The 26,904-nt window shown below is 47.3% G+C and overlaps 2 protein-coding genes and 1 long non-coding RNA gene across 3 annotated transcripts in view; 1 reads left to right on the top strand and 2 right to left on the bottom strand.

The window, feature by feature from the left end:
• MAP2K5 (mitogen-activated protein kinase kinase 5) overlaps positions 1 to 26,904 on the bottom strand; it is a 933,658-nt gene that overhangs the window by 457,879 nt on the left and 448,875 nt on the right. The gene's annotated exons all lie outside the window — the stretch shown is intronic.
• The window catches only part of CORO2B (coronin 2B), a 78,453-nt gene that overhangs the window by 28,786 nt on the left and 22,763 nt on the right, over positions 1 to 26,904 (bottom strand). The window contains exon 2 of the mRNA XM_083586771.1: positions 12,324 to 12,524. Coding sequence (XP_083442897.1) covers positions 12,324 to 12,524 — 201 coding nt within the window. The remainder of the gene's footprint in view (positions 1 to 12,323; positions 12,525 to 26,904) is intronic.
• Positions 4,694 to 6,750, top strand: LOC310749833. The gene is made up of 3 exons (XR_014541832.1): positions 4,694 to 5,001; positions 6,119 to 6,256; positions 6,568 to 6,750. It is a non-coding gene; the product is annotated as an uncharacterized lncRNA (long non-coding RNA).

The following is a 26,904-nucleotide window of genomic DNA, read 5'->3' as shown; positions in this document are numbered from 1 at the left end:
GGGTTCCTTCGCCGCTGCTTATGGGCTCCCCATTGAGGCACCCAGCCGGCACTGTGAGAAAAGGATGCTGGACTGGATGGGCCCCAGAGGCCTGATGGTGCAGGGATCTTCCTATGTTCTGTTTCTCTTCTCCTATTCTCTTAGGGCCATAGCAGCAACAGAAGGAGGCTAATGGCAGCAGGCGACGGAAACTGAAGCTCATGGAACATATCAGGCTGACTTCCTTGGCACACCCAGGAGGAATCACTTTGGACCATTTCGTGCAGAACAAGACCTTCAATTGTGCAGGCGCTACAGAGACGGTGCGAGAAGGAAAGAGGGTGTGTCTTCACTAGCCACATCCCCCTGCTGCATTTCAGACCATTTTTATTTCTTGCTTTCCTGGACATGCAGTTCTTCCTCTTGGAATGTCAAGCTGGGTTGGTGTTTGTGTGTGTTGCTAAACTGGGACAATTGTGCCCAAGCCTCTCTCAGGAAATATGATTAAAAGGAGAGGGATCTTGATATGGGATATTTAAAAGGGAGTGGGCTAGGGTTAGGAATTGGTCTGAGCTCTCCATTTCAGATTTTTGCAGTTTCTCTTTTTTTCTGCAAATCTGAAATTCAGTTTTCTGCTTCTCCACATCTGTTTCCCCTCCTCCCTTTTTTAAAAAAAGAGGTCCTTATGAAAATTCATCAGCAAACTTCTCCCAATGTGCATGTTTTGTGCAATTTGGATGGATGCACACATTTTTTGCAAAGGCAAAGGATTGCCTCCTAATATAATGCAACTTTGCATGCTATTTCCATGAATATATGCATTTCTTGCTTATGTACTTTACATATACACACCTTTAAACACCATGGTTGGCTAGAGAACTCTGTTGCAAAATTTGGAGAAGTTCAAATTTGGAACTTTGCTTTCAAGTTTAAAATATCCCCCTGGATGCTTTGGGCTGGAACTCCCATCCATCTGGGGCTGATAGGAATTGTAGCACCAAACATCTGGCAGGCACCAAGTTGACGAAGAGCACTTTAGCTTTTCAAAAAGGCTTTAAAATCATTTTCCCCCCCCCTGGAATTTAGTGATTGAGGGGAGCAGTGTATGTAAAACATCGTCTAAACTTGTAGCCTCTTTTTCTATGGAGCTACAGCAGCGATAGGAGATAAAGCTTCATTTCTTCAGCAGCTGTGCTGGGAACAATTGGCCTTTGTCAAATTACAGGAACGGCTCCAGCAGGAAGAGCAGAGGAAGAGCCTTCCTTGCCCTACGGGAAAGGTCATGCCCATCCCAGCACAATGGAGTGGTATCCCTGCCCCCCCCCCGGAAACCCACTTGGCCAGCCTGACACAACCAGAGGCCCAAGGCTCTGGATCACATGACATCTCAGGCAGATCATAGAACTATAGAATTGGAAGGGACCCTGAGGGTCATCTAGTCCAACCCCCTGCAATGCAGGTAAGGTAAAGGTAAAGGGACCCCTGACCATTAGGTCCAGTCATGGCTGACTCTGGGGTTGCGGCGCTCATCTCGCTTTATTGGCCAAGGGAGCCGGCGTACAGCTTCCGGGTCATGTGGCCAGCATGACTAAGCTGCTTCTGGCGAACCGAAGCAGCTCACGGAAGTGCCGTTTACCTTCCCGCCGGAGCGGTACCTATTTCTCTACTTGCACTTTGACGTGCTTTCGAACTGCTAGGTTGGCAGGAGCAGGGACCGAGCAATGGGAGCTCACCCCGTCACGGGGATTTGAACCGCCGACCGCCCTAGGCTCTTTGGTTTAACCCACAGTGCCACCTGCGTCCGCAATGCAGGAATCACAGCTAAAGAATCCTTGACAGATGACCACCTAATCTCTACCTAAAAACCTCTGACTAAGGAGAGTCCACCTCCTTCCGAGGTCATCCATTCCACCGCTGAGCAGCTTTCACCCTCCGGAAATTCTTCCGAATGTTTAGTCGGAATCTTTTTTCCTTGTCATTTGAATCTGTTGGCTTGGATCTTCTCTTTTGGAGAAGCAGAAAACAAGCTTCTGTGTATCTGAAGATGGCTGTCATGTCGCCTCTTAGGAGGGGGAGAAGAATCTCATGTAAAATCAAGCAAACTCTGTTGGCTCTAACTTCTACCCAGGCTTCTTGGAGAAGCTGAGTTGGTGGATTGTGATTCCTCTCTTTAAGTCAGCGAGAGAACGTGACCTGGCGTGGGCACTGTGTTGGAGAAGGAATTGGAGAGGGTGGTGCCCATGGCCACTCTCCAAATTCCAAATGTGACCTTGGGGCCAAAGACATTAGTGACCCCCTGTAAGGCATGCTGACCTTCCACACATGGTTTGCAACGTAACGCGTGATCCCATTAATTACCATTATGCTTCTTCAGTGATGGTTTGTACATCACATTGACCACAGGTTAGGATCCCCACCCCCCTTCGTATGGGAAGGAGACTAAAACGGTTAAAAACAAAATGCTCTCACTTAGCAGCCAGGTTTTCTTCTTCTCTTTCTTTCCATAATGACAACCATTCTGGGTACCCACTCCATCCGTCTAAATGCTAAATGTTGCTATGGAAACCCTCATTGGACGCACACAAAATTATCTTTGACATCACTTGGCGCAGACAAGCCATACCTTGCGAAGTTAAAGCAATCCTCCTCTCTTACCCAGATGGCACATTTTACACACTACAAAATGTGGTCAAAAAATGCCCCTCTGCCTCCAGCTCCTAGCACTGAGCTGCTTGCGTGGGTGGATGTCAATCATCCAAATGGATCCCCACTTGTCAGTCATTCAGCCTACATGCTCAAGGCAGACCCTGTTTCTCTTTGCATGCTGCTGCCCAAAATATCCTAATTTCCCCAGTCCTTCCCACCTTTGACAGCCTGGATAGCTCTGTTGGTTAGAGAGTAGTGCTGAAAAGGTTGCAGGTTCGATCCCCATATGGGACAGCTGCCAGTGTGGTGTAGTGGTTAAGAGCTTGGACTCGTAATCTGGTGAACCGGGTTTGTGTCTCCGCTCCTCCACATGCAGCTGCTGGGTGACCTTGGGCTAGTCACACTTCTCTGAAGTCTCTCAGCCCCACTCACTTCACAGAGTGTTTGTTGTGGGGGAGGAAGGGAAAGGAGAATGTTAGCTGCTTTGAGACTCCTTTGGGTAGTGGTAAAGCGGGATATCAAATCCAAACTCCTCCTCCTCCTCCTCCTCCTCCTCCACCTCCTCCTCCTCCTCCTCTTCTTCTTCTTCTTCAATGAAGTAGGTTGGACAAGATGATCCTTGGGGTCTCTTCCAACTTTGCAATTCTTATCTTTGTTTTTCTTATCTGTGTGACTAAAGAAGAACTGCCGCACCTTTCAGCGGGGACATGACTCATAGAATCATGGACTTGGAAGGGAGATGAAGGGACATCTAGTCTAACCTCCCGCAATTCAGTAACCATGGCTAACAGACTCGTTTCAGTTTGTCTGGCCTTCTGACATGGGGGTCAACTGACATATTCCACTTTGCTTTTGCAGTCAGAAGGGCAAGAGTAGCACCTGCTGCTTGAATGCCATGCGTAAAGCAGCTTGTATCATGCTAGTGTGGCATAGTGGTTAGAGCGTTAGACTGGGGTTCAAATCCCCACTCAGCCATGAAGCTCGCTGGGTGACTTTGGGCCAGTCACTGCCTCTCAGCATAGCCTACCTCACAGGGCCGTTGTGGGATTAAATGAGGAAGGGGAGAACCACGTGTGCTATCTTGAGTTCCTTGGAGGAAAAAGGTGGGATATAAAATGCATTTTTTTTAAAAAAAAAACTGTTTTAAAAGTGAGATACGGAATGTTTGAGACTGGAAGGGGGGCACACGACTTCTTCGTTGCACCAAATTTGACTCAGCTTGCCGCAAATATAATCCCATCTGGGTGTGTTATTAATAGCACTGCCTACACATTAAAACAGGATGGAAGAGGTCAAACAGTCCACAGAGAGTACATAGATAATTGCAGGATCCTTTCAAATCTCTCCATGGCTCCAAAATGCTTATTCCAGGTTCTGAATTTGTGGGGCAATTAAGACATTCGGGGCACGTGAGCCAAGCAGTGAACCAACGTGTCTCTGAAAAGAAGGGCTGAAGGTTTTGTTCAGAGGCAAGGAGCAAGCATGTTAAAGCTGATAGGATACACATCAGAAACAGAGGGAGCTGATTTATACAGAGACCACCAGTTCATCTAGCTATGTAATGTCTACACTGACTAGACATATGGCTGCCCAGGATTTCAGGGAGGGGACACTCCCAGGTTCAGTCCCTGAGATGCTGTAGGGGACTGGACCTGGGACCTTCTGTATGCAAAGCAGCTGACCTGCCTCACAGCAACAGCCCGTCCCTCCCTCCTATTTCCCCCACCACGATGGAACGTAATTAGCTCGCCTCAAGCCAAGAACATAGTCTGCACGCAAAGCCATCTCTTCTCCAGTGACTCAGCTGGGCACCAGTAGAACACTTTCCACCATTAGACTTTCCTGCTGTTAACCACAAAATGAAAATTCAAGCATGAAGCTAGGGTTGCCATATTTCAAAAAGTTACGCCAGGACACCTTGAAAGTTGTTGAGCTCTTTTTAGGAAGACCCCAAAATTGCTGAGTCTTTTTAAGGAAAACCTGAAATTATTTGGCTTTTTATTTTTATAGAAATATGATTTTTGAATTGACTTGCCTAAGGTACAGGACAAAGTGCCACCTTTCAGAAATTCTCCCTGGACGTCACTTCTGCCTTTGAAATCATGATAATGTCCAGGATGTATGGCAACCCTGATGAAGCCATCCAACAAATAAATGCATCGAGGAAGGACTTGTACAATTGACGGCTATTATCATGCCTCTTTTGACTGGCTGTCCTGCTACAAAGAAATTACCTGCGTCTATTATGGCATCTGAGCTGGTGTCTATAATGTCTTAAGACTGGAAAGGTGCTGGCATTATGGACTCCTCTGATCCTGTGACTTCTGAGGAGATAGAAATGTCAAAGGCTGATTCAAAAGAAACATTCTTCTCCAGGTATGAGATGCCCTTTGAATCTGTGGCATCTGGCTGACGCCTGTGAGAACAGGATGCTGGATTGTCATGGATGCTTTAGCTGAGATTCCTCCATTGCAGGGGGTTGGACTAGATGAGCCTTGGGATCCCTTCCAACTCTACAGTACTACGGTTCTAAGTGTTTACAAGCACTGCTCCAGAACCCCTAAATGGTACACTTTCTGGGAATGTAGCCTTGAACCAAACTCTGCATTGGGGCAACAAATTGCACAGTGAACCTATAGTTTGCTTTTAAAGCGAAGGGCCGACAAGTTTGGTTCTTCTGTGTTTGGATCCCTATGGAGATCTGCATGAGCATTGTGTGATGTCCTCTCCATGTACAAATAGTCAAAGATGCTTGCTCAGTGTGTCCAGTCAAGCGCCTTCATTAACCCAGTCCACATCAACCCCCCAGAGATGATATTGGCAAGTATGAAAAAATGCATTTCAGCCAACAGGTGATTAGGAAAAAAATTATGCTCCTAAACCAGAGATGTGGGACATCTTGATGATCAAGATGGATGCTCTGTTCTGACCACAAGGGGTTAACAACAAAAGATGCTAAAGTGCTATATTAATGACTCTGGATTTTAGATTCAGTGGCAAAGAGACAGGAGAGTCACTCCCGATTGCAGCTCATGTACCTTGTTTTTGGAATATTAATCGGAATCAAGCTGCGTCTCACAATTAGAACGCTGATTGTACTTCCCTCCATCTGTAGTCAACCCAATTAAAGACGGCAGCTTAGGAAGAGGTTCATCGGGGGAGCTAATTGGGGGAATGAAATGGGCCTTTATTCTTAGGAAATGGAGGGGGCACTGCCGAGCTTGAGGGGGCACCCTGCTTACACTTCCCTGCCACTGCTGCCCCCACTCTGCTGCCTGCCTGAAATCTCAAGTTACGAGATCTCAACGAGTACGCTGCCCCTCTCTTTCTCGCTGGCCTCGTTTCCTCACCGCTGATGCAGCTTGCTAATTTCAGTGCCACCATCAGAAGACAGAACAGTGACTTCTGGTTGTTCAGCCTTCTCTTAGGGAAGATGGTGTCTTGAGTTCCCACCAGATAATTTCACTGAGGTGTCTTTTGCATCTGATTCTAGGCAAAGGATCCAAATCTCAGGGGGCAGGGATGACCACCAATCTAGTTGGCTTTAGAAGAGGACTGGATAAATTCATGGAGGAGAGGGTTATCGATGGCTACTTGCCAGGATGCCAACGCTCTATCTCCAAAGTTGGAGGTAACAATGCTTCTGACTACCAGTTGCTGGAAACCACAGGAGGGGAGAGAGGGCTCTTGTGCTCGAATCCTGCTTCCTGGTTTCCCACAAGTCCCTGCTTGGCCGCCATGAGAACAGGATGCTGGACGAGATGGGCCACTGGTCCAATCCTGCAGACTCTTCTTATGTTCTAATGAAATCCCTCTGGGCTTAAACAGTTGCAACCCAGGAGAGTATTTTCTCCTCATACATCCTTTACTCCTTGGGAAATTCATAGCGAATGTCTTCTCATGCTCTTAGCTGAAGCACTTGTCTGATCTGCTTTGTTTTAGCCCAGCACTCCACGATGGTACAACCCTGAGCCAGGTGCAAAAAGGCTTACAGATAGAATTAAAGAACAGGGATGCCTCCTAGCACTTTCTGTACAGGAGAAGTCTCTTTTGCTGATCAGAACTGAACTGAGCTCATACCCTTTAAGACAGAGCTCCACTCCTGTTCGCCCCTAATTTCAGCAGTCTAATACAGGTGAGCAAATTTGTTTCCTTATTGCTGCTGTTGGGCAGTTGAGACTCACTGAGCATTCAACCGGAATTGGGCTGTGTACACTTTACCAACTTAACATGCAGACAGGCCATTCTTTTCCTCAATTCAGATCAAAGCTGGGGGTTTTGGGGTGGGGAAAATGTGAAAACAGAGCATTTTATAAGAAAGGACAGGATAGATACAAGGTAGATATGGACTGCAGCTAATGTAATGCTAAATCACTTCCCAAACCAGTGGTGGGAGCGCAATGGATGCTGGTAAATGGGGATGCACACACTGCTTTCTTTGCAGGGAGATGAGATGACACCGACTATTTCATCAGCATTCGTTCTGGTCTGCTTGCGGGGCCGGTTAGATGAGGTTGCATCAAAGCAAGCGCCATTCCACACTTCACTGCACAGTTTTGCATCACTTTCCCAAAAGCCAATTGGAGGGAGGGGGAGTCAGGTTTGTTGCAGGAAATCTCTGCAGGGTTAAACTATGGAACTCACTTCCGCAGGAAGCAGTGGTGGCTAGCAACTTGGATGGCTTCAAAAGAGGATTGCACAGATTCATGGGAAAGACTTTCAGTGGCTATTGGCCATGATGGCTATGCTCTGCCTCCTGAATGCTTCTGAATACCAGTTGCCAGAAACCTTGTTGTTGTTGTTTAGTCATTTAGTCGTGTCCCACTCTTCGTGACCCCATGGACCAGAGCACGCCAGGCACTCCTGTCTTCCACTGCCTCCTGCAGTTTGGTCAAACTCATGCTGGTAGCTTTGAGAACACTATCCAAACATCTTGTCCTCTGTTGTCCCCTTCTCCTTGTGCCCTCCATCTTTCCCAACATCAGGGTCTTTTCCAGGGAGTCTTCTCTTCTCATGAGGTGGCCAAAGTATTGGAGCCTCAGCTTCAGGATCTGTCCTTCCAGTGAGCACTCAGGGCTGATTTCCTTAAGAATGGATAGGTTTGATCTTCTTGCAGTCCATGGGACTCTCAAGGGTCTCCTCCAGCACCATAATTCAAAAGCATCAATTCTTCGGCGATCAGCCTTCTTGATGGTCCAGCACTACCACCAACAACAACCAACAACAATTTATTATTTCTACCCTGCCCATCCAACTGGGTTTCCCCAGCCACTCTGGGCAGCTTCCAACGGAAGGTTAAAAATACATTAAAACATCAGTTTTAAAAACGTCCCTAAACAGGGCTGTGCTCAGATCCTGCTTGTGGGTTTCCTACAGGCAAATGGTTGGCCACTGTGAGAACAGGATGTTGGACTAACTGGGCTCCCTTTGACCTGGCCCAGCAGGCTTCTCTTACATTCTACGTTTAGCCTCCCAGTCACCTAACATTCTGCAACCTGAATTTCCTGCTATGAAAGTGGATCCTGCCCGAAAACCGAAACACTCAGCAACCTACTGCAGTAGATTCCCAATCTCCCTTCTTCTCGCTCTTGATCCTGGCCGTGTCTAGGTTACGGAATTGGCAGCTCGCATCTTCTCCCCCAAACTTCTCATGTGGGGCTTCCCCCCCCCATAGCTGCCTTGCAGTCTGCTGAGTGGGAGTTTTTCTGGCTTCCAGTAAGAACAGGGAAGCAGGTTTTTATCATAAGTAGCTAAGATTTCTGATCTGCCAGCAGGGGAACATATGTCCCCCGAGAGAAGGCAATGTACTGGATGAGGGGGAAGAAAGACATTTTAATAAAAGCTCGCCAGAATATCACAGCAAGGACTTTAGACTCCTGAGCTGAAGCGGCTGCTCTCGGTAGTTTCTAGGCTACCTCAATTTATTTCTGCTAAATATAGAAGCATATTAATTAGGGGTCTGTTCATTTCAAAAGACTCCAGCTGATTGCAAAGAAACTAATCCAATCCTTCTTTGTTCTCCCAACCCACCTGTTAATTATGCAAATGCAGGAAGGTGTGCCCCTGATTTTATCTAGCTCCAGCAACTAGAAACCTGGGAAGCTGCATTATATACCAAGTCAGACCCGTTGCTCCAAATAGCTCAGTACCGTCTACACAGACGGGCAATGGCTGTTTGGGGTTCAAGGCACAAGACATTCCTAGCCCTACCTAGAAGTACCAATGATTTAATCTGGGACTTTGCACAGAACTATGGCCCTTCTCCAAGTGAGTTCAAATACCTTGTTCCCGCCACCATTTCACAGACGCACATAGGGTCACTCCCTGTACATGGGTGGGTGGGGTTAGGGGCAGAGTCTGGCAGCCCATCAGTATGATTTTATGGACTTGTGGTGGGCTAGCACAATCCAATTTCAAATGTGTCTCAGGTGGAATTAAAAGTTCATGCAGGCAGGGGCTGCAGGGACAGAGGACACCAGCCTTCTTCAACCTGGTGCCCTCCAGATGCATTGGACTAGAAGAGGGGTCAGCAACCTTTTTCAGTCCACCGTCCCTCAGACCATGTGGTGGGCTGGACTATATTTTTGGGGGGGAAATGAACCAATTCCTATGGCCCACAAATAACCCATAGATGCATTTTAAATAAAAGCACATATTCTACTCATGTAAAAACACCAAACAAGCCCCACAAATAACCTAGAGATGCATTTTAAATAAAAGCACACATTCTACTCATGTAAAAAGACACTGATTCCCGGACGGTCCGTGGGCCAGATTTAGAAGGCGATCGGGCCAGATCCGGCCCCCGGGCCTTAGGTTGCCTACCCCTGGACTAGAATGCTCATCAGGCCCTAGCTAGCATGGCTGATTTAAAGTAATGCATTCATCCCAGAATTATTTAGGTGGACATTCAGCTGATTTCAAAATTAGATGGCTGCTGGCTACTTTCTGCAGTGCAGGGGCTTGAACTGGCTGACCCTTTGTGTTCCTTCCAGCTCTACAATTCTATGACTCTATGAATGTAGATTGGTTTGCTGCCTGTAGGGTAGCTTCACATACACCAGCAGTGAGAAAGTTATGGACTGCTTTTTATGCAAATCCATGTTGACTGCCAGGAGGATTGTTCTAAGCCCTAAACAAGTTGGGAGGAAAGCTTTACAATTCCATGTTTTGACCATTTGCATTTCTGAAATGTGACACGTTTAACATAGGTCACCTCCAGACTCTGTGTTCTGTGGGAGTGATTCAGTCACATATTGGAACTTCTGGTTTCCAGGTATAAAGTGGAATAAGGTGTTCTAATCCACACAAAAGATTTTTATGGCTAGGGAAATGCTTTGAAAAATGCAGGTTGAATGAATGGCCATTGACAAGGCATAAACACCTGCAAGGAAATCAGAATGAATGCAGGACAAATGTTCGTTGCCATATAACCTCCCTGCAAACAAATCGGAACAAATACTCTCTGAAAGCTGGATATGATCTAACTGCCACCGAAACTTTGTGCATGTAAAACAGGATGAAATCTGAAGAGAAAGGCCATCTGGAGGACCCCAACTCTTGGACCGTATTGTTTTTGTGTATTAAATTGTGATGGCTGTTGGTCACAGACAATGGAAGACCAGGTGGATAACTGATTGCTAATGCCGTGGCAAAGATGTTGGGTGCTTCCAGAACATGAACTTAATCCAGAATTCTCTGTCTGCTAACACAAATGGAAGGGTGAGCTTTAATGTTGCACAACAGCAGTTGCACTGGCAAAAACTCTGTGCAACAGAGGGCTCTATTTATTTATTTATTTATTTATTTATTGCATTGAAAGCTCAACTTTTTCTCCAAGATGCTAAAGGTGGAGCACAGGGTTTTCTTCCCCTTTTTCTTGAATCCCCACAACAACCCCCAAAGGTCACTCAGTGAGTTTCACGGCCAAGTAATGATTTGAACCCTGGTCTCCAGCAAATTTAGGTTGTAAAGCTGATTTGGCACTCTGGGGCAACAAAGCCATTTTCTCTCTCTCTCTCTCTCTCTCTCACACACACACACACACACACACACACAATGGATTTTTTATGATAGGGGAAGTGATGGGGAAATGCACTGCCAATGTAACATTGTGTAACCTCTGCAAACAAATGAGGCTAGATGCTCAATGAATAGTTGACATCATCAAATTTCCCTGGAAATGTTTTGCAAACAGGTCAGGATGAATGTTTGATAAGCAGGGCACCTGGAAAGGTGCACAGTCCCAGCTGAAATGGGATAAAGAACATCCCCACCAGGGCTATATTTGGCTGTTTATAGATTCAGACCAGCCAGAAGAGTCTGATGGGATTATCAGCTCTGGGGTTAGGGATCTCTCTCTCTTTCTTCCCCCTGCCCCCCCCCAGGTGTCTCTCTCACACACATACACAAACTATTGATTGTGGGTGAATGCAGTGCTGGTTCACAGCATCAATCTCTCTCCAAAACCTTTCCGTGGAAAGGGAATCAAGCCCATTTCTATCCATCTAAGCTGTAGCCACACCCTGAACCCTATAGCAATTATTATAGCATTGCCTGAGAGCCTTGGACCATAAATAAACGTGACTGACAGGTGCCCCTGCATCCTCCCTGAGGTCCATTTCCAGGAAGTCGGTTTAAAATTACTCGGTGTTTAAAATTTTATAACCCAGACTTTCATGTTTAATTTTTAAAATCCACACAAGCATCTTAGGGAAATCCCACAGGGCAAAGTCAACACATGCAATCATTTGCAGGAAAATGTGGGGGTGAAACATTCCCCTCCCCCACCCCAATGTTTTACGTTTTCAAGATGCTGGTTCCACTTTTTCCCATGCAGAAAGATTCTCCACTTGAGTTGCTGTTGGCAGCAGCTGGAGAACAGAAGGCAAAACAAAGAAAGTCCCTCCCCCATGTTGGAAGGACAATAAACTGGGGTTAACATAAGCTTGTTGAGCAATAATGATGATGATGATGATGATGATGATGATGATATGCATGCGGGGGCGGGGGGATCAGGCATAGGCAAACTTCAACCCTCCAGATGTTTGGGACTACAATTCCCATCATCCCTGACCACTGGCCCTGTTAGCTAGGGATGATGGGAATTGTAGTCCCAAACGTCTGGAGGGCCGGAGTTTGCCTACGTCTGGTCTGGATGATGCCCTAAATCCCTTCCAATTCATAGGATCCTATACTTGTGGGGGTAGAATATATGGAAGCAAAGTTGGCAAACCATTCCTTTTGTTTGGCAAAGATTGTGGCTGACTAGTTAAACGGATTAGCATAACCAAAGAGGCTGCTGTGTGCCAGAGGGTAAGCGGATGTGCCTTTCTTCCACTCCCTCACCTAGCTACTAGCTAGGAGAACACTAACCAGTGAGGCGTGAGAGAGCTAAACTGGAAGTAGGCTGGAAGCTGGATACACAGAGACCTGCTTGTTCAGTGCTGGATCCAAAGCTGCAACTCAAGGAGAAGCAAGATCTGTTGAGGTGTTAATTCCGTGAGCCCCTCCATCTGATGCTAAGGTTGTATATATGAGTAAATGAAATCAACTATCCTGAAGACCCCACAATCTCCTCTGACCTTCCTTCCAAGGAAACAGGACCGTGGTAAGCTTTTGGAAACCCTAGAGTCTCTCAGCGCTCGGAGATTGTGGTGGCATGTGACGCTGCTGATCATAATCAAAGAGTCGCTTACTTGTTCCAGTGGAATGACAAGAAAGGAGCCCCCTCCGGCACTTTCCGTTACTATGGCAAGGAACTTCGTATTCACTGCACAGAAGTGGTTGTCATGGACATTCTTGGTGATTGGGATCCCGTCAAAGCAGTGCTCTCGGTTGGCCACTTTGCCATAGACGTTTCGAAACTTGGAGCTGCGATACTGCGGCCGCCATGACATCTGCAAAGGGGAAAACGTAGAGGGGTTTTTTGGGGGGTTATAGCAATGTCACCTTTTATGAGGGGTGCCTCAGGCTCCCACACTTAAAACAGAAAGGGAGACCCAACAAGATACAGAAGTACACCCCCCGTTTTGGCACCTAGACACCCATAATGCCGTATTTTTCACTCCATAAGACACACTTGGGGAAATGTCTGTGCGTCTTATGGTGCGAATGTGTGGTTCCTGGAGCTGAATTGCCCAGGGGCAAAATGCAGATCATGCTGCTTCTTCTTTTTTTGAAAGAGGGAAGTGGGTGTTGAAACAAAGCCCTGAATTGGCAAGCGAACAGGAGCAAGATAAGGGACACTAGCAATAAAGGAGGCTGCCTGGGAGGGAGGAGGTAAAGATAGCAAACTTGCAAGGAGAGGAGACAGGAAGGCTTAAGCAATGAGGAGAGAAATTAGAAGAAAAGGAGGAGCAAAAAAACTGCTCCAGCTAAGGAAAAGACACTAAGGCAAACAAGAGGGAAGGGGGTGTTGAAAGGAAGCAGCTGATTAGTAAGCGATTGGGGAGGGAGATAAGGGACGCTAGCAATAAAGGAGGCTGCCTGGGAGGGGGAGGTAAAAGCCCATGGATCCTCAGGATTTTTACATTGGGTCACCTCAAATTCACCATCAGATCACATAGCATGTCCATGGCTATAGCCTGCACCAAAAAATCACCCACCCACTGTTGCCTGGAGCTGCAATGGCGCAAAAACGTGGTTACAAAGCACGGATCCACATGGATCCTCAGGATTTTTGCATTGGGCTACTCCAAATTCACTGTCAAATCACATGTCTGTGGTCACAGCATGAACCACAAAAATCATACATCCACTGTTTCGTCCAGATTTTTTTTTCTTGTTTTCCTCCTCTAAAAACTAGGTGCGTCTTATGGTCAGGTGCGTCTTATGGAACAAAAAATACACTAATACCATAAAGGTCAGACCACAGCCTGTCTCAGGGGTGTGGAGCCAAGGGACACATTCCTTCCTAGGGGCCACATGCCAGAGTCAATAGTGGGTGTGGCTGGAGGCAAAAAGGAGGTCAAGCAACAGGTGGGACTCTTATATTTCAGCCCTGCACAGATCTCTGCAGCCTTCATCCAGGCAAGCAAGGGGCATTGTATTAGAGTTCAAGGACACTCCCCAGTCAAGCCAAATGCCCCCAAGGAGTGTGCAGCACAGGGCCTGTGAGGGGCATGGCCTGGGAAGCCTGGGCCGGATAGGGAGTCCTGAAGTGCTGCATTTGGCCCCCAGAGCTTGAGGTTCCCAACCTCTGGTCTATGGGAATCTAGTGTCAGCCAGATCTCGGCCTCTGGAGAGAATAAACCAGACTTCACATCCTGCTGAAACTCACAGCTCGGCTGCCCACCAGAGAGCAAGCCTGCATGTCTGCCAAGAACAACAAGCCCACCAGATGCATGGAGGGAGGGAGTTCACTCTTTGTAAGACAATGTAAGATCTTAACTGGCTACTTAAGAGTCCTCTTCACCACCCCAAAATAATGAGCTAGGTTGCAAGAGCTAAAACTAGGGGATAGTACCATCCAGGCTAATGGGAGGGCATTTCTTCCACCACCACCACCCTTATATAACTACCAGTAGGAGAATAATAGCCAAAGTGGTGTGAGTGAGTGAGCTGGAAGCAGGAGATGCAGAGACATGCTTGCTCTTTGCTGGATCCAATGGGGAAGCAAGATCTGTTCGGCTGTCAATGAGATTGGGGTGGGGTGTAACTGTTATTGGCATCAGTCTGTCTTGAGAAACAATGGAGTTCAAGCCTAGGCAGTATGTATGGAGGTCCCGGGCTACCCAGACAACAAGATCTCCCTCTCAGCCTCGCTGATGTGGTCCAAAGGAAAGCAGAGGAATACATCTGGCACCAATCTGGCTGCAGGAGTTGCTGGGAGGAGGCGTACAAGGTGCCATCTAACCATCTTACAGACTCCATTCCAGGTTTGTGAAGGGTTTACTCCATAGCCTTTTCTTCTCACAAAGATGTACCTCAAGGCAGTGGGTATGGGGTGGGGAGTAGAATTCACAAATATATTTATATATCTATATCTATCTATCTATCTATCTATCTATCTATCTATCTATCTATCTAAAGGTAAAGGACCCCTGACAGTTAAGTCCAGTCACGAACGACTCTGGGGTTGCAGTGCTCATCTTGCTTTGCTGGCCGAGGGAGCCGACGTTTGTCCGCAGACAGTTTTTCCGGGTCATGTGCCCAGCATGACTAAGCTGCTTCTGGCGAAACCAGAGCAGCACACAGAAACTTACCTTCCCGCCAGGGCAGTACCTATTTATCTACTTGCACTTTAATGTGCTTTCGAACTGCTAGGTTGGCAGAAGCAGGGACCAAACAACAGGAGCTCACCTCAGCGTGGGGATTTGAACCGCCAACCTTCCGATGGGCAAGCCCAAGACTCAGTGGTTTACACCACAGCACCACCCGCATATATATTCTGAATATATATATTCAGAATGCTGGCCAACGCACCCCCTTGACCTACAAAGCTGATAGCAAGGAGCCTGCAGTTCATTCCCCCTTTTTATTATGTGTGTTCTCATCTACACATACACAGCCATGCACTTGGTCACCCAGCCAAGCTCTCTCCCAGATTTCCATTCTAAAGAGCGGAAGTCATCCATAAGCAACCCATGTGAATTTGTCAGAGCAGGGAGAAAGGGGAGGGAGGGGGGTTGGGGAGAGGGGGCCCTTCCGCGCCCTTCTGTATTTCCTGTAAACAACTCTGAAGCTTCTGCGCCTGTCATAAGCTGGGAAAGGCAAGATTGCAGCTGCAGCGGGATGTGACTTTTGCACCGGGTCCCCTGGAAGGCTGCTCAGTATGGCAGAAACAGCAGGAGACTCAGCCCCTTGGAGCACCCAGAGATGAATGGCTCTTTTAGGGGCTGAATGGGAAGAAAGTTCATCCTGCACAAAAAGGGTTCTTGGCGTCATGTGAGAGTCTCAGGACAGAGGCTCTCACACATCAAGCCAGCAGTTTCCAAGACTTTGGGGAGTGACTCATGATTCCAACACACACACACACACACACCATGGTAAAAAGAATTGCCGAAAGGAAGAGCAGCCTCCATCCAAGTCCATGAACAAACCCACACAATGGCTGTGCCTTCAAGTGCTGCAACTGCTTTGTGAAACCCCCAAAGTCAGTACAATCAGTATAGAACTCAGCAAGGTCCTAGTCCATATGGGGGAAGAGGTAAGCTTGAAACTGAAAGGTCAGAAGCGAGAGGAGGTGGAAGAGATTGATGGCGGCTTCAGTCTTGCCTTGCCAAGACTCCAGGAGACTCCAGGATAAATGAGGAAAGATAAGACAATCTGTACTGATTTGCTTCTAACCTGCAAAATATTTGGGTTCACCATTTAGGCTTTTCAGAAAATTCTCAGGATCTTGGCAACAACAACAAAAATAAGGATTATTTGGGGGGGAGGGGGTAGTCCAGAGTACACACTGCTTGTACACTCACAACAGAGGACTGAGACAGTCATTGCACTTTAATCACTTTTTAAATTAAAACCACCAATTACCTCTTAGGAGACTGTTAGGTACTTTCAAAATAATGATAATCCACATGGAGTTTAAACAATAGAGCCTTGTGGCACCTGAAAGACTGGCAGACTTCCATGCCTTCTGCATTTGTTTATTATGGATATGCAGAAACATATTAATTTATGCAACATCACTTGGGAAGTGACAAGGGAGAATATATTGCCCTCTTCTTCTATCCATTTATCACTCGCCTGATGAAGTCAACAAAGAAAGATTTCGTTGAATTACCGATAGTGTAAGGGAGCAGAGCCAGTTCTACGCCATAGTGATATTTCTGAGTCAAATCTTTACCATTTTTATAAACTACTGTGTCTAGGAGCAGGCTAACTGCATGTCAAAGATCTTAAGTCCATTGTAATGTAGCACTATTTATCCCCTGATTTTGCTGAATCCAGCCTCATGAATGGTGCGCATTCCAAGCCTGTCTTATCCACATTCAGAAAAATTATAATATCAAAAGCCATTTCCTCTGCTTCCTCCTTTGCCTTGCATATGAAGTAGCTCAAATTCTGACAGCCTGTTTTGTTCAGCTTTTCGTGCTCAAAGGTCTGAGCTGACTCACAGTTTTCCCAGCTCTTTGGTGGCAGGAATCAAGTTTCTAAAACTAACTGGGTGGTGGCAGAGGTGGTGGTAGAGACTCTTGAAGAAAGTCACATTGGCAGTGTAACACCAGGGATTCCAATGACCACCTCCATCCAGTTAAGTCCTTGGAGTGTGTATATGTGTGTCTGTGTTTTTTGGGAGGAAGGTCAGCTGCCCAAAGAGCTATGGAAACACCTGACTCCAGATCAGCAGCTTCTTCATGTTCACAAAATCACAGAATTGTAGAGTTGGAAGGGACTGCAACTCTCCTCCAACTCAGGAGCAATGCAGGAATCACAGCTAAATAATTCCTGACAGGTGGTTATTGAACCACTATCTAAAAGCTTCAATTGAAAGAGAGTCCATTGCTTTCTGAGGGAGCTTGTTCCACTATCAAACAGCACTTAACGTCAGGAAGTTCTTCCTCATGTTGAGTTAGAATCTCCTTTCTTGTCATTTGAATCCATTGGTCTCTTAGTCTACTCCATGACACAGGATACGTGCCAGGTGGAAGGCCAGGAAGCACAGAAGAAATGCCCATCTGTAGACCAGAGGGTTGGTTCATTAAGGATTGCTAATCTCACAAAGTAGGTGGAGTTTAGGAGCAACAGATGGGAGGCAGAGACTCTGGTCCTCTAGGCCCTGCTGGAGCCAAGTGGCTCCCTCAGAGCTCTCCATGGTGCTGAAACACCTGGCCTATATTACAAGAACTCTGGAGCCAACACAGGCCCCCTCCTTGCCCAGAAAACAAGCAACTTATCATGAGGAGAAGGGGTAATGAACACAAGTTGCTCATCATTCAGCAACTTCATCCACATTGCCTTGTAAAACTGTTGCACTCCCAAAGTGAATGGAACATGGCTCTGCCCAGGCCATTCATGGTTTGCCACCTGCCTGTCATGCCTCAACCTGACCTGATGCCAGACACCAAGTAATAGAATCATAGAATTGTAGAGTTAGAAAGGACCACAAGAGTAACCCCTGCAATGCAGGAATCACAGCTAAAGAATCTCAAGCAGGTGGTCACCAACCTCTGCTTAAAAACCTCCAATAAAGGAGAGTTCACCACCTTTGAGTCCATTGGTTTGGGTCCTACCCTCTGGAGCAGCTTGCCCTATTTTCCATGTGACAGCCCTTCAGAAATTTGAAAATGGTTCCCATATCAATCTCAGTCTTCTCTTATGCAAGCTAAGCATACCCAACTCCCTCAACAGTTCTTCATAAGTCTGAGTTTTCAGACCCTTGATCATCTTGGTCACCCTCTTCTGTATACGTTCCAGCTTGTCAATATCCTTCTTAAATTGTGGTGCACAGAACTGGACCTATTACTGCAGGTGTGGTCTGACCAAGGCAGAATAGAATGAAACCATCGCTTCCCTTGATCTGGTCACTATTCTGATGATGCAGCCTAGAATTGCATTAGTTTTCTTTGCTGTTGCACCACAATGTTGACTCAGGTTAAGCTTGTGGGCTATTAAGACCTCTAGATACTTTCCACATGTATTGTTGAGTCCATGGAGGACAAACAAGACACTCTACAGTTCAAATGCCTTGAGGAGCAGGCAGAGCTTCCACTTGGACCAGTTGCTGAGGATCCCCTGGGAGATCCCTCTAGCAGGAAATCTGCTGAAGAAGCCTTGGAGCTTCAAGAACGCAGGCGCCAGAGTGATGGCACCAGAGTTGTCATGCCACTCTTGAGTATGTTGCCTACTTGTGAGTAAGCAATTCCTGGAACTCCTTGTTTACCAGCAGCTGGGGTCAGGGTGCAGTCTGAGAAGCCACAGAATATAAGGTCTGGTCTTGAGTCTTCCAGTTGCTGGAAACAACACAGGGCTTGTATCCACTGTTGCAAATCATCATAAAAATAGCTTAATTTGGAAAGGCAGGCTGGAAATTATAGAACAAAGCAACCCAATCACATTTCTTACCCATCCATGGCAAGCTGCATCTGCTAAAATGCTCCTTTCTTTGCAAATATGGGAGCTGTACTTTGTTTCTTCACATGCCTTTGGGCGTGTCAGGTCTGCATTTTTTAAATTAAAAAATCCCAAATTCTGTTCCAAAGTAACTGAGATTCTGAGGCACTCTCTGGTGGCCAGAAGGATGCAGAAGTGGGAGCTTCCTTGCCAGCCATGTTTCAGCTGCAAACATTTCCCAAATCACACCATGCATCAGTAAGACCATCCTGGGAGGAAGCTGTCCTTACTTGACCCAGAGGAGTTTTATGAAGTAGGACATTTAAGTCAGTTGTCATCAGTGAGTCAGCAGGGGCCTGAGGACAAAGGAGCTCCATCACGCTGGCAGATTTCTAAGCTGTTCTCTCCAGTGCCACCCCGTTATATAAGACAAATATGAATGTACAGCAAGGAGCCTGAAGGCAGAACTCCATAGAAGCCTTCCAGTTCTGCCTGTTGCCACCTCCCCACCAAGATTCTTGGCCACTTGTGAGGCAGGGCTGGACTGATTCACTTTCTGCACGTCCAAAATGCATGCCAAGAAAAGCCGCTGATTGTGCAACCTGAAGAGTTTATGCATATGAAGCAAATGCATTAAAAAAAATTATGCATAGCTTATTTCTGCTATTAGAAAGGTCAAGAAGCCGAACAGAATCAAGTCTGCACAGCCCCAAGAGCTCAACAGGCATTGTCCACACTTTCTCCAGCTCATTTTCCCAGTGTCATTAAGGACTAGAAACTTAAAAATGCTGAGAAATGTATTTTGGCACCCAGTACAGAATGCGGCAGTTGCGCACACCAAGAGCAAGCAGTTTACTCTTTAGCAGCATTCCTCAGTCATGGTGTCTGGGAGTTGTAGTCCAAAACATCTGGAAGTAAGGGGAAAATGTGTGTGCGTCTTATGGAGCGAATGCATGCTGCACAGCTATACCAGAAGCCAGAACAGCAAGAGGGATTGCTGCTTTCACTGTGCAGCTGTTCTGGCTTCTGAGATTCAGAATATTTTTTTTCTTGTTTTCCTCCTCCAAAAACTAGGTGCGTCTTGTGGTCTGGTGCATTTTATAGAGCGAAAAATACGGTATATGGTAGGGGGAAAGGTGGGAGAGCCACCTCAAAGATCATTCTGCTGAGGGTTCCTTTAGACAGCCTGCTTCTTGGGCATCATTCATCTTGATTTGCTTTCACAAAGCTTACGTTCAGATTAGACAATGTCCTATCTTTATTGAGCATTCCTCTTGATTTGATTTATGACGATGGACATTCATTCCGATTTCTTTATAAGTCTTCTCATCAATCACCTGTTCATCCCACACTTTTCAGTGCATTGCTCCATCACTGTTCTCTGCAAAAAGTCTGGGCTTTTTTAAGAATTGGATTGTTTAAAGAAATGGATTTGTGCCACCCCCACTTTGATTGTACATCCCCCACATTTGTGGTATGTGCTTGAGTGTCTCCTGCAAAACAGTGCCAGTTTGGAGGCAACCCAAGATCCCACAACCAGAACACACTCGGCGTCATCTATCTCCACTCACAGCCCACAGTGTAATCTTACTCCCTTTTATAAGATTTTGTTGTTTCACTTCAAGGCCCCCAACTTCCCCCCAACCCCAACAGAGAAGGTTTCCATGGATTCTTTCAATGGAATGAGATTATATCAACACCCATTTATATTTTAAGAATTGCCATCTGGTACCTGGTCGGCTTTGGGGGCTTTTCAGTCCCAATAAACAAATTTCTGATAATATGTGGACGTTCTGGAGGTGGCCTGATAGTACAATTTATCCCTTGCCTCCTTGCACTGAGTTTTCCAGGCAGACTTTCTGGTGAGCTTGGGGGGCGTTTCTGTCCTTTTTTGCCTCTTCTCCATTTCCAAAGAGGAACATTCGCTTTCCACATCGAAGGCACATTGCAAGGCTTTCTTTTCTGGGATCCTGGCTCATTTTTGGCTTGGACCAAAGAGAGAGAGAAAGAGTCCAGCGTGCTTTGTCTCCAAAGAAACACCTCAGAACTCAGGAATGTTAATTAAGGGATGCTTGTGGCCTTACAACACTTATTCTCTCTCTCTCCAGCTGATGCTTTCTTACCATTTCCTTCTTGCCAACAAGGAAACGCTGGCGCAGATTATATTGTTGCACACACTGCATTCTTCAGCCTTCTGGATGACCAGAGGAAGGTGGAGAGGGCAATGGGGAGGACTGTGAATACACCACACGTTCGAGAGAGAGAGAGAAGTTTTTCTTTTCTGGAGAGCTTTGAACATGGAGACAATGAGCTGCTGGCTGATGCAAGGATCTGACACTGTCCAAGGCAGCTTCTTCTGTTCAGCTTGGCAAGAGATGCAGCTGTTGGGAGTTGTCCCAGCAGGCCTGATTCCCCTTAAGAACATATGACGAGCCCTTCTGAATCAGGCCCATGGCCCATTGAGTCTAGCATCCTTTTCTCACAGTGGCCAACCAGATGCCTGTGGGTAAGGAGCAAGCAGTAGCGTAGGAAGGCTTGGGAGGGGAGGGGTGTACCAGGTGCCACAGGGGACAGTAGGGTGGCCTGGGGGTTGCTGGGCTGCAGGGGGGTTGCTGGGCGACACGGACGCTGCAGGACAGCAGGAGACGCTGAAAGCGTTGCTACGCTGCTGGGCACAAACACAGGATTCAAACACAATTATCTCCCATCTTGCGGCTTCCAGCGCCTGAGATTCAGAAGCGTTGCTGTCTCAACCGTGGAGGGACAACTGCATATTCCTGCACTGGATTGGACCCTAGATCCTCAGGGTCCCTTCCAGCTCTATAATTCTACAATTATATGAAACTTTGCATACCGAAAATGTTCTGAGGGTGGGTGGGGGTTGGCTGACTTTTGATAGCCCTTCCAGACAGCAATGACATGGTAGCATAACTGGGGAAACATCAGAGATCAACTAATAAAGCAGAATAAATCCACCGCTAATGCACTGTTATTGTGTCAGGAACATGTTGTACAAGAAACCCACAATAACACACTAGTCGGGGGGGGGTGGCTTTGGATATTGACAGAACCATAGCCCTGGGGACACATTGCAGCTGCTGGATTTGTCTGGGAAGGCAACTTAAAAAAGAAACTCGGAGCATCTGCCTGTTTTAAACAGGCAGGCAGCTCACCTTCCAGCCTGTGGGACAGACAGCACGAAGCACTGCGGTGCTCTCCACTGAAACCTTTCAGGCAGAAAGAGCCAGGTGGCTGCCACCTCGCTATAAACACCTCCCCACCCTCCAGAAAAGCACTTTAAGGAATCTATACCGCTTCAATTATTCATTGCGCCAGACAGAGTGCTTTCCCGCAAGGGCGGCCCCAGCAATGGGCAGGCCTTCCTTGCAAGGCAAGCAAAGGGCGTGCAATCCGATTCCTAAGGCAAGAGAGAGAGGGGGACTGAAAGCAGAGCCTGGCTCCGTTGAACCAAGGGGGGCGTTTGAGTCTGAGAGGTCTGTCTGGGTCTGCAGAGGAGAGGGCTTGACAAGTTTGGAGGGCATCTCCCGCGCAGGCCATGGAAATGGATCCCAGCCACTTTCCACTCAAGAGGAAGGTCAGCCTCGTCTCTGAGTGACATTGGGGGATATCGACTGACCCGCTAAGCCAATGGAGGCGGTGGGGGTGGTCAATAACACTCCCTTGCAAAAGTCACGTTCGCTGTGATGTTCAGCAGAGAGTGACTGAGAAGGGTGGGGTGAGGCATGCCCTCCCACGGTTGTTTCTGGGGTAACATTCACAACACCACAGCCACTGAGGTCTTAAATACCGTATTTTTTGCTCTATAAGACTCACTTTTTCCCTCCTAAAAAGTAAGGGGAAATGTGTGTGTGTCTTATGGAGCGAATGCAGGCTGCGTGGCTGTCAGAGCTACCCTAGGTCCCAGCTCACAAAGGACCAACGCTGCTTCGTTGTTAAGTACAAAAGTCTTTATTGAAGTTCAGTTTCACTTCCAGAGCCGCAGCACGCAGCTCTACGTCTCAACTGTCAGACCGCTGATGCTCCGTCTGAGTCTCCTCCCCCTTGACACCAATTTAAGATTCTAGCCTTGCTCCACCTTTTCCGCTGCTCTTTCCTCCTCTGGGTCCGCCTGCCCGCCGGGGTCTCGCCCCTTCTAGCCTCCTCTGAGGCTGATTCCCCTGAGCCGTCTCCCTCCCTCCGGCGGGCTTTAGGAGCTGGTTCCCCATCCGGGTCTCCTGCTGTTCCGCGCGCCTGCACATTTGAACTTGGCGCGCGCGCCCAGCCAGCAGCTTTCCTCCTGACCGTTTCACTGCTGCTGTCACTGCTTCCCCCTTCGGGGGGGCTAGCTGCAACTGACCTCCCTTCCGTTCCTCCACTCTCCGATGGAGGCGTGGTCAGCCCTGACCCCCTCTCTGGAGGAGACGCTGGCCCTGACACATGTGACTCTTCCCCCCCACTACGCCCTGGTGGGGAAACTGGTCCCGATCCTCCACTGCTGTTTTGGGGTTCCCCTCTGGCTCCTTGTTTCTGGTGCGTCCCCCCTGGGACCCCCCTTGCCCTGACCATCGACGCCCCCTTCTGGGAATCTTCTGATTCGCTGGAGAAGCTCATGAAATCTCTCGGGCCACTGTCATACTCCCCTACGCTGCCCTCGGATTCTTCCCCTTCGCTCTCCCATTCCTCTCTCCCCATTGCTCCTGCTCCTGATTCCCTGACAGTGGCTATCACAGAAGCCAGAACAACAAGAGGGATTGCTGCTTTCACTGTGCAGCGATCCCTCTTGCTGTTCTGGCTTCTGAGATTCAGAATATTTTTTTTCTTGTTTTCCTCCTCCAAAAACTAGGTGCGTCTTGTGGTCTGGTGCGTCTTATAGAGCGAAAAATACGGTACTCACACAGCACAGATAGTACCTGTCCTGGACAAAATGCCATTGTGTTTCTTTTAGTGTTGAGGCACCTCCTACCCTTTGCGATTTCCTCCCGTTAAATATTAGGCGGGCTCCACCTCTGTTTATTATTTCATTGCAGTAGAATCCCATGGACTGCACGAAGATCAAACCTATCCATTCTGAAGGAAATCAGCCCTGAGTGCTCCCTGGAAGGACAGATCCTGAAGCTGAGGCTCCAATACTTTGACCACCTCATGAGAAGAGAAGACTCCCTGGAAAAGACCCTGATGTTGGAAAAGATGGAGGGCACAAGGAGAAGGGGACGCCAGAGGACGAGGTGGTTGGACATTGTTCTTGAAGCTACGAACATGAGTCTGACCAAACTGTGAGAGGCAGTGGAAGACAGGAGTGCCTGGTGTGCTCTGATCCATGCGGTCACGAAGAGTCGGGCACAACTAAACAAGAACATTTATATCCCACCTTTTTCTCCAAGGGACCCAAGGTGGCATGCATGGTTCCTCCCCCTCCTCGTTTAATCCACACAACAACCCTGTGAGGTAGGTTTGGCTGAGAGGCAGTGACTGGCCCAACGTCACACCCACTGAGCTTTATGGTTGAGTGGGGGATTTGAGGTCCTAGTCCAACACTCTAACCACTACACCACACAGGCTCCCTTTGTCTTTTTGGCACCTACTGAAGACCTTCTTCTTCCAACAAGAAGAAGAGAGGTCTTGCCCGGACTGTGTCTGCCCTGGAATTGATTTTAGAAGTTTTGATTGTTTTATCGTTTGCATTTTGGCAGACCCCAGTGCTTGGGACATTCTGGTTGGTCGTCATAAAGGGACATGGGGATTTTTAAAACAAAAAGTGGCCATTGCCACTTGAGCCCTGAGCCATTCCTTCTGATGTAACCTGCCTCTTCCTCTGCTGAGCCTATTTGACGGGTTTCTCTTTGAGAAAAGTTTATTCACTTGGCATGCAGAAGATTGGCAAGGAGCATCTCAGGAGATGACATCATGGCCCATGCTGTGAAATAAGTCCCTGCTCCACTAGACCACTGCTGGAGTGGAAGACAGGCAGCTCTTTCTAGAGATGTATCTGTATCTATCATCTATCTATCTATCTATCTATCATCTCTCTCTTTGTGTGTGTGTGCAGGCATTTACAAATTGCTTAATATTTCAAAAAGAAGTGTACAGTCCAAAAGGCAAACCATAGTTTACTAAAGCATTTTAAAAAGCCTAAAACAGCAGTATATACACACATTAAGGCAAGAAAAACAGAAATTTACAGAAAACTAGACAGTGAGAGAGTGTGCTGATGATGCCCCTGGTACATCTCAGACAGTAGAGCATGAGACTCTGAATTTCACAGTCATGGGTTCGAGCCCCATGTTGGGCAAAATATTCCTGCATTGCAGGGAGCTGGACTAGATGACCCTTGTGATCCCTTCCAATTCTACAATTATATGATTCAGTGATTATCAGCATTGCAAGGTAGGGGAGAATGCACACTTGTTGGGCATTTCCCTAGCCACCCAATTCTATTAACTGGATTATAGGGTTGGGGTTTGGAGACAGTGGGTCATTCAGACTGAACTCCAGCCTTAAGACAAGACATGGCTAAGGCTCATTAACTTAAGGCACAGATGCTCTCCTGGTCCAAAGCTGGGCAACTGTCTATAAGTATTTCATTGTCTGGACCCAGCTGCCAAACAGCTTAGTGAGTTCATAAAACCCTGTGAGTTTTTGGTTGTTGTTTTTTATATATATATAAAATCGCCCTTGTGAAAAGCCCTTGCACTGATGAAACCCCAAAAGGCCCCTCTAGGGTTCAGGTCGGTTGCAAGTTCTTGGGAGCAGAAGCTGCTTTTTAAAGCACAGAGGATGCTTTTTGCATCCTCAGCAGGGGACAGCCTCTGTGTTCAGCCTGACAGCATTTTCTTTCCTTTGTTCTTTCTTATACCAATGGCATCCTGTGTGAAAAGAAAGGAAGGTGTAGAACAGGGGAATTCATGTTCTAAAGAGTAGCCAGCTTCTCTCCAGTGTTCCCTGGAAGGAGAGACCTTCCAAACACCACCGAAAATAATTGGGACCAATCAATGCCTTGTGCTTCCAATTAAAGCAGGCTGCAAGTACAGACAAATCTTGGCACATGGACCTCTAGATTAGAAGAACTGCTGCAACAACAACAGAGATGCTGGCATGACTTCCTACTACAGCAAACTTTATAGGCCTAGGCACATATTTGGAAACCCAAGAAAATGTCGTGGGCACCACAAAGTAACCATTTCAGAGAAGAAAAACTGACAATACCCAGAGACACTCCTTGAGTGGCAGGCAAAACGCCTGCACCATCGCAAAAAATAACACACACATACAAAGCAGGCTGCAACCCCTACAAACCCTCCCTCCAACCAAACAACAACAGAGGTTGTTTAATAAAAAATTGGGAATGGCACAGAGACTGTGGGACCAGGGCTGCTCGGGGGCCAGGCCAATCGAAAGCTTTCTTTTTGACAACCAGGCTTAGCCCAGATCATATGAGCAAGAAGTGCCGCTGCTTGTTCACTCCTTGATCATCTGCCTGGCTGACAAGCAAGCAAGTGACAGCAGTGATGAGGAAGAAGAGGAGAAGGTGGAGATAATGGTGGTAGGAAGGTAGACCCAATAAGTGAGCAGGGCCCATGGAGAAGCACTTGCCCATGGGCCTTCCAAGACATGAACAGCCCAACCAATACATGCTGTGTTGAATGAGCCCCACCCTACCTTGTCAAATGCCATTTTGTAGGGAAATGTCACATTAGCTGAATCAGATTTATCGGCAGGGAAGCGAAGCCAAGCCTGCAAGCTCTTAAGGAGCCTGTGGAGCCAGCTCTGCCTCCCAGCAGGCAGAAATCGCTCTCAATCCTACTGCATGTAGAGAGACAGCTTTTCAGCAACTACTTCAGTGTTGTAATTGTGCACCACTGCCACCCACTTCCCTTTTCAAACAGGTTGGGAAGCAATTCCGGCAAAAAGAACCACCAGAACTGGAACCATTAGCAACCTCAGAACAGCGCGCGTCTCTCTCTAGTTCTCAGGCACACAGACTGGCAGAAAGCACAGCTTACGAAGCCCTCCTTCCGGCTTTAAAAGCTGTGCAGCTTACAAAATGGAGAGGAACAGAACATTTATCATGCTTTTGCGAGTTAATAAAGCCACAGGCAGGTACCAAATCAATCCTGGAATTGACCGAATTGAAAGCAGCCGGGAAAGGAATATTTGCTCATTGCATCTAAGCTCACCCCATTTTCAGCTTTGGGCAAATGAGCTGGCAGGTTTTTGCATTGTTTTAAACCCCTGTTAGACTAGAGGTGCCAGCGAGAAAAAGGAAGATGCCTTAAGAACATC

Source organism: Podarcis filfolensis, assembly GCF_964270895.1.
Source record: "Podarcis filfolensis genome assembly, chromosome: 14".
Classification (NCBI taxonomy): domain Eukaryota; kingdom Metazoa; phylum Chordata; class Lepidosauria; order Squamata; family Lacertidae; genus Podarcis; species Podarcis filfolensis.
This window is presented reverse-complemented; position numbering and strand designations above follow the sequence as displayed.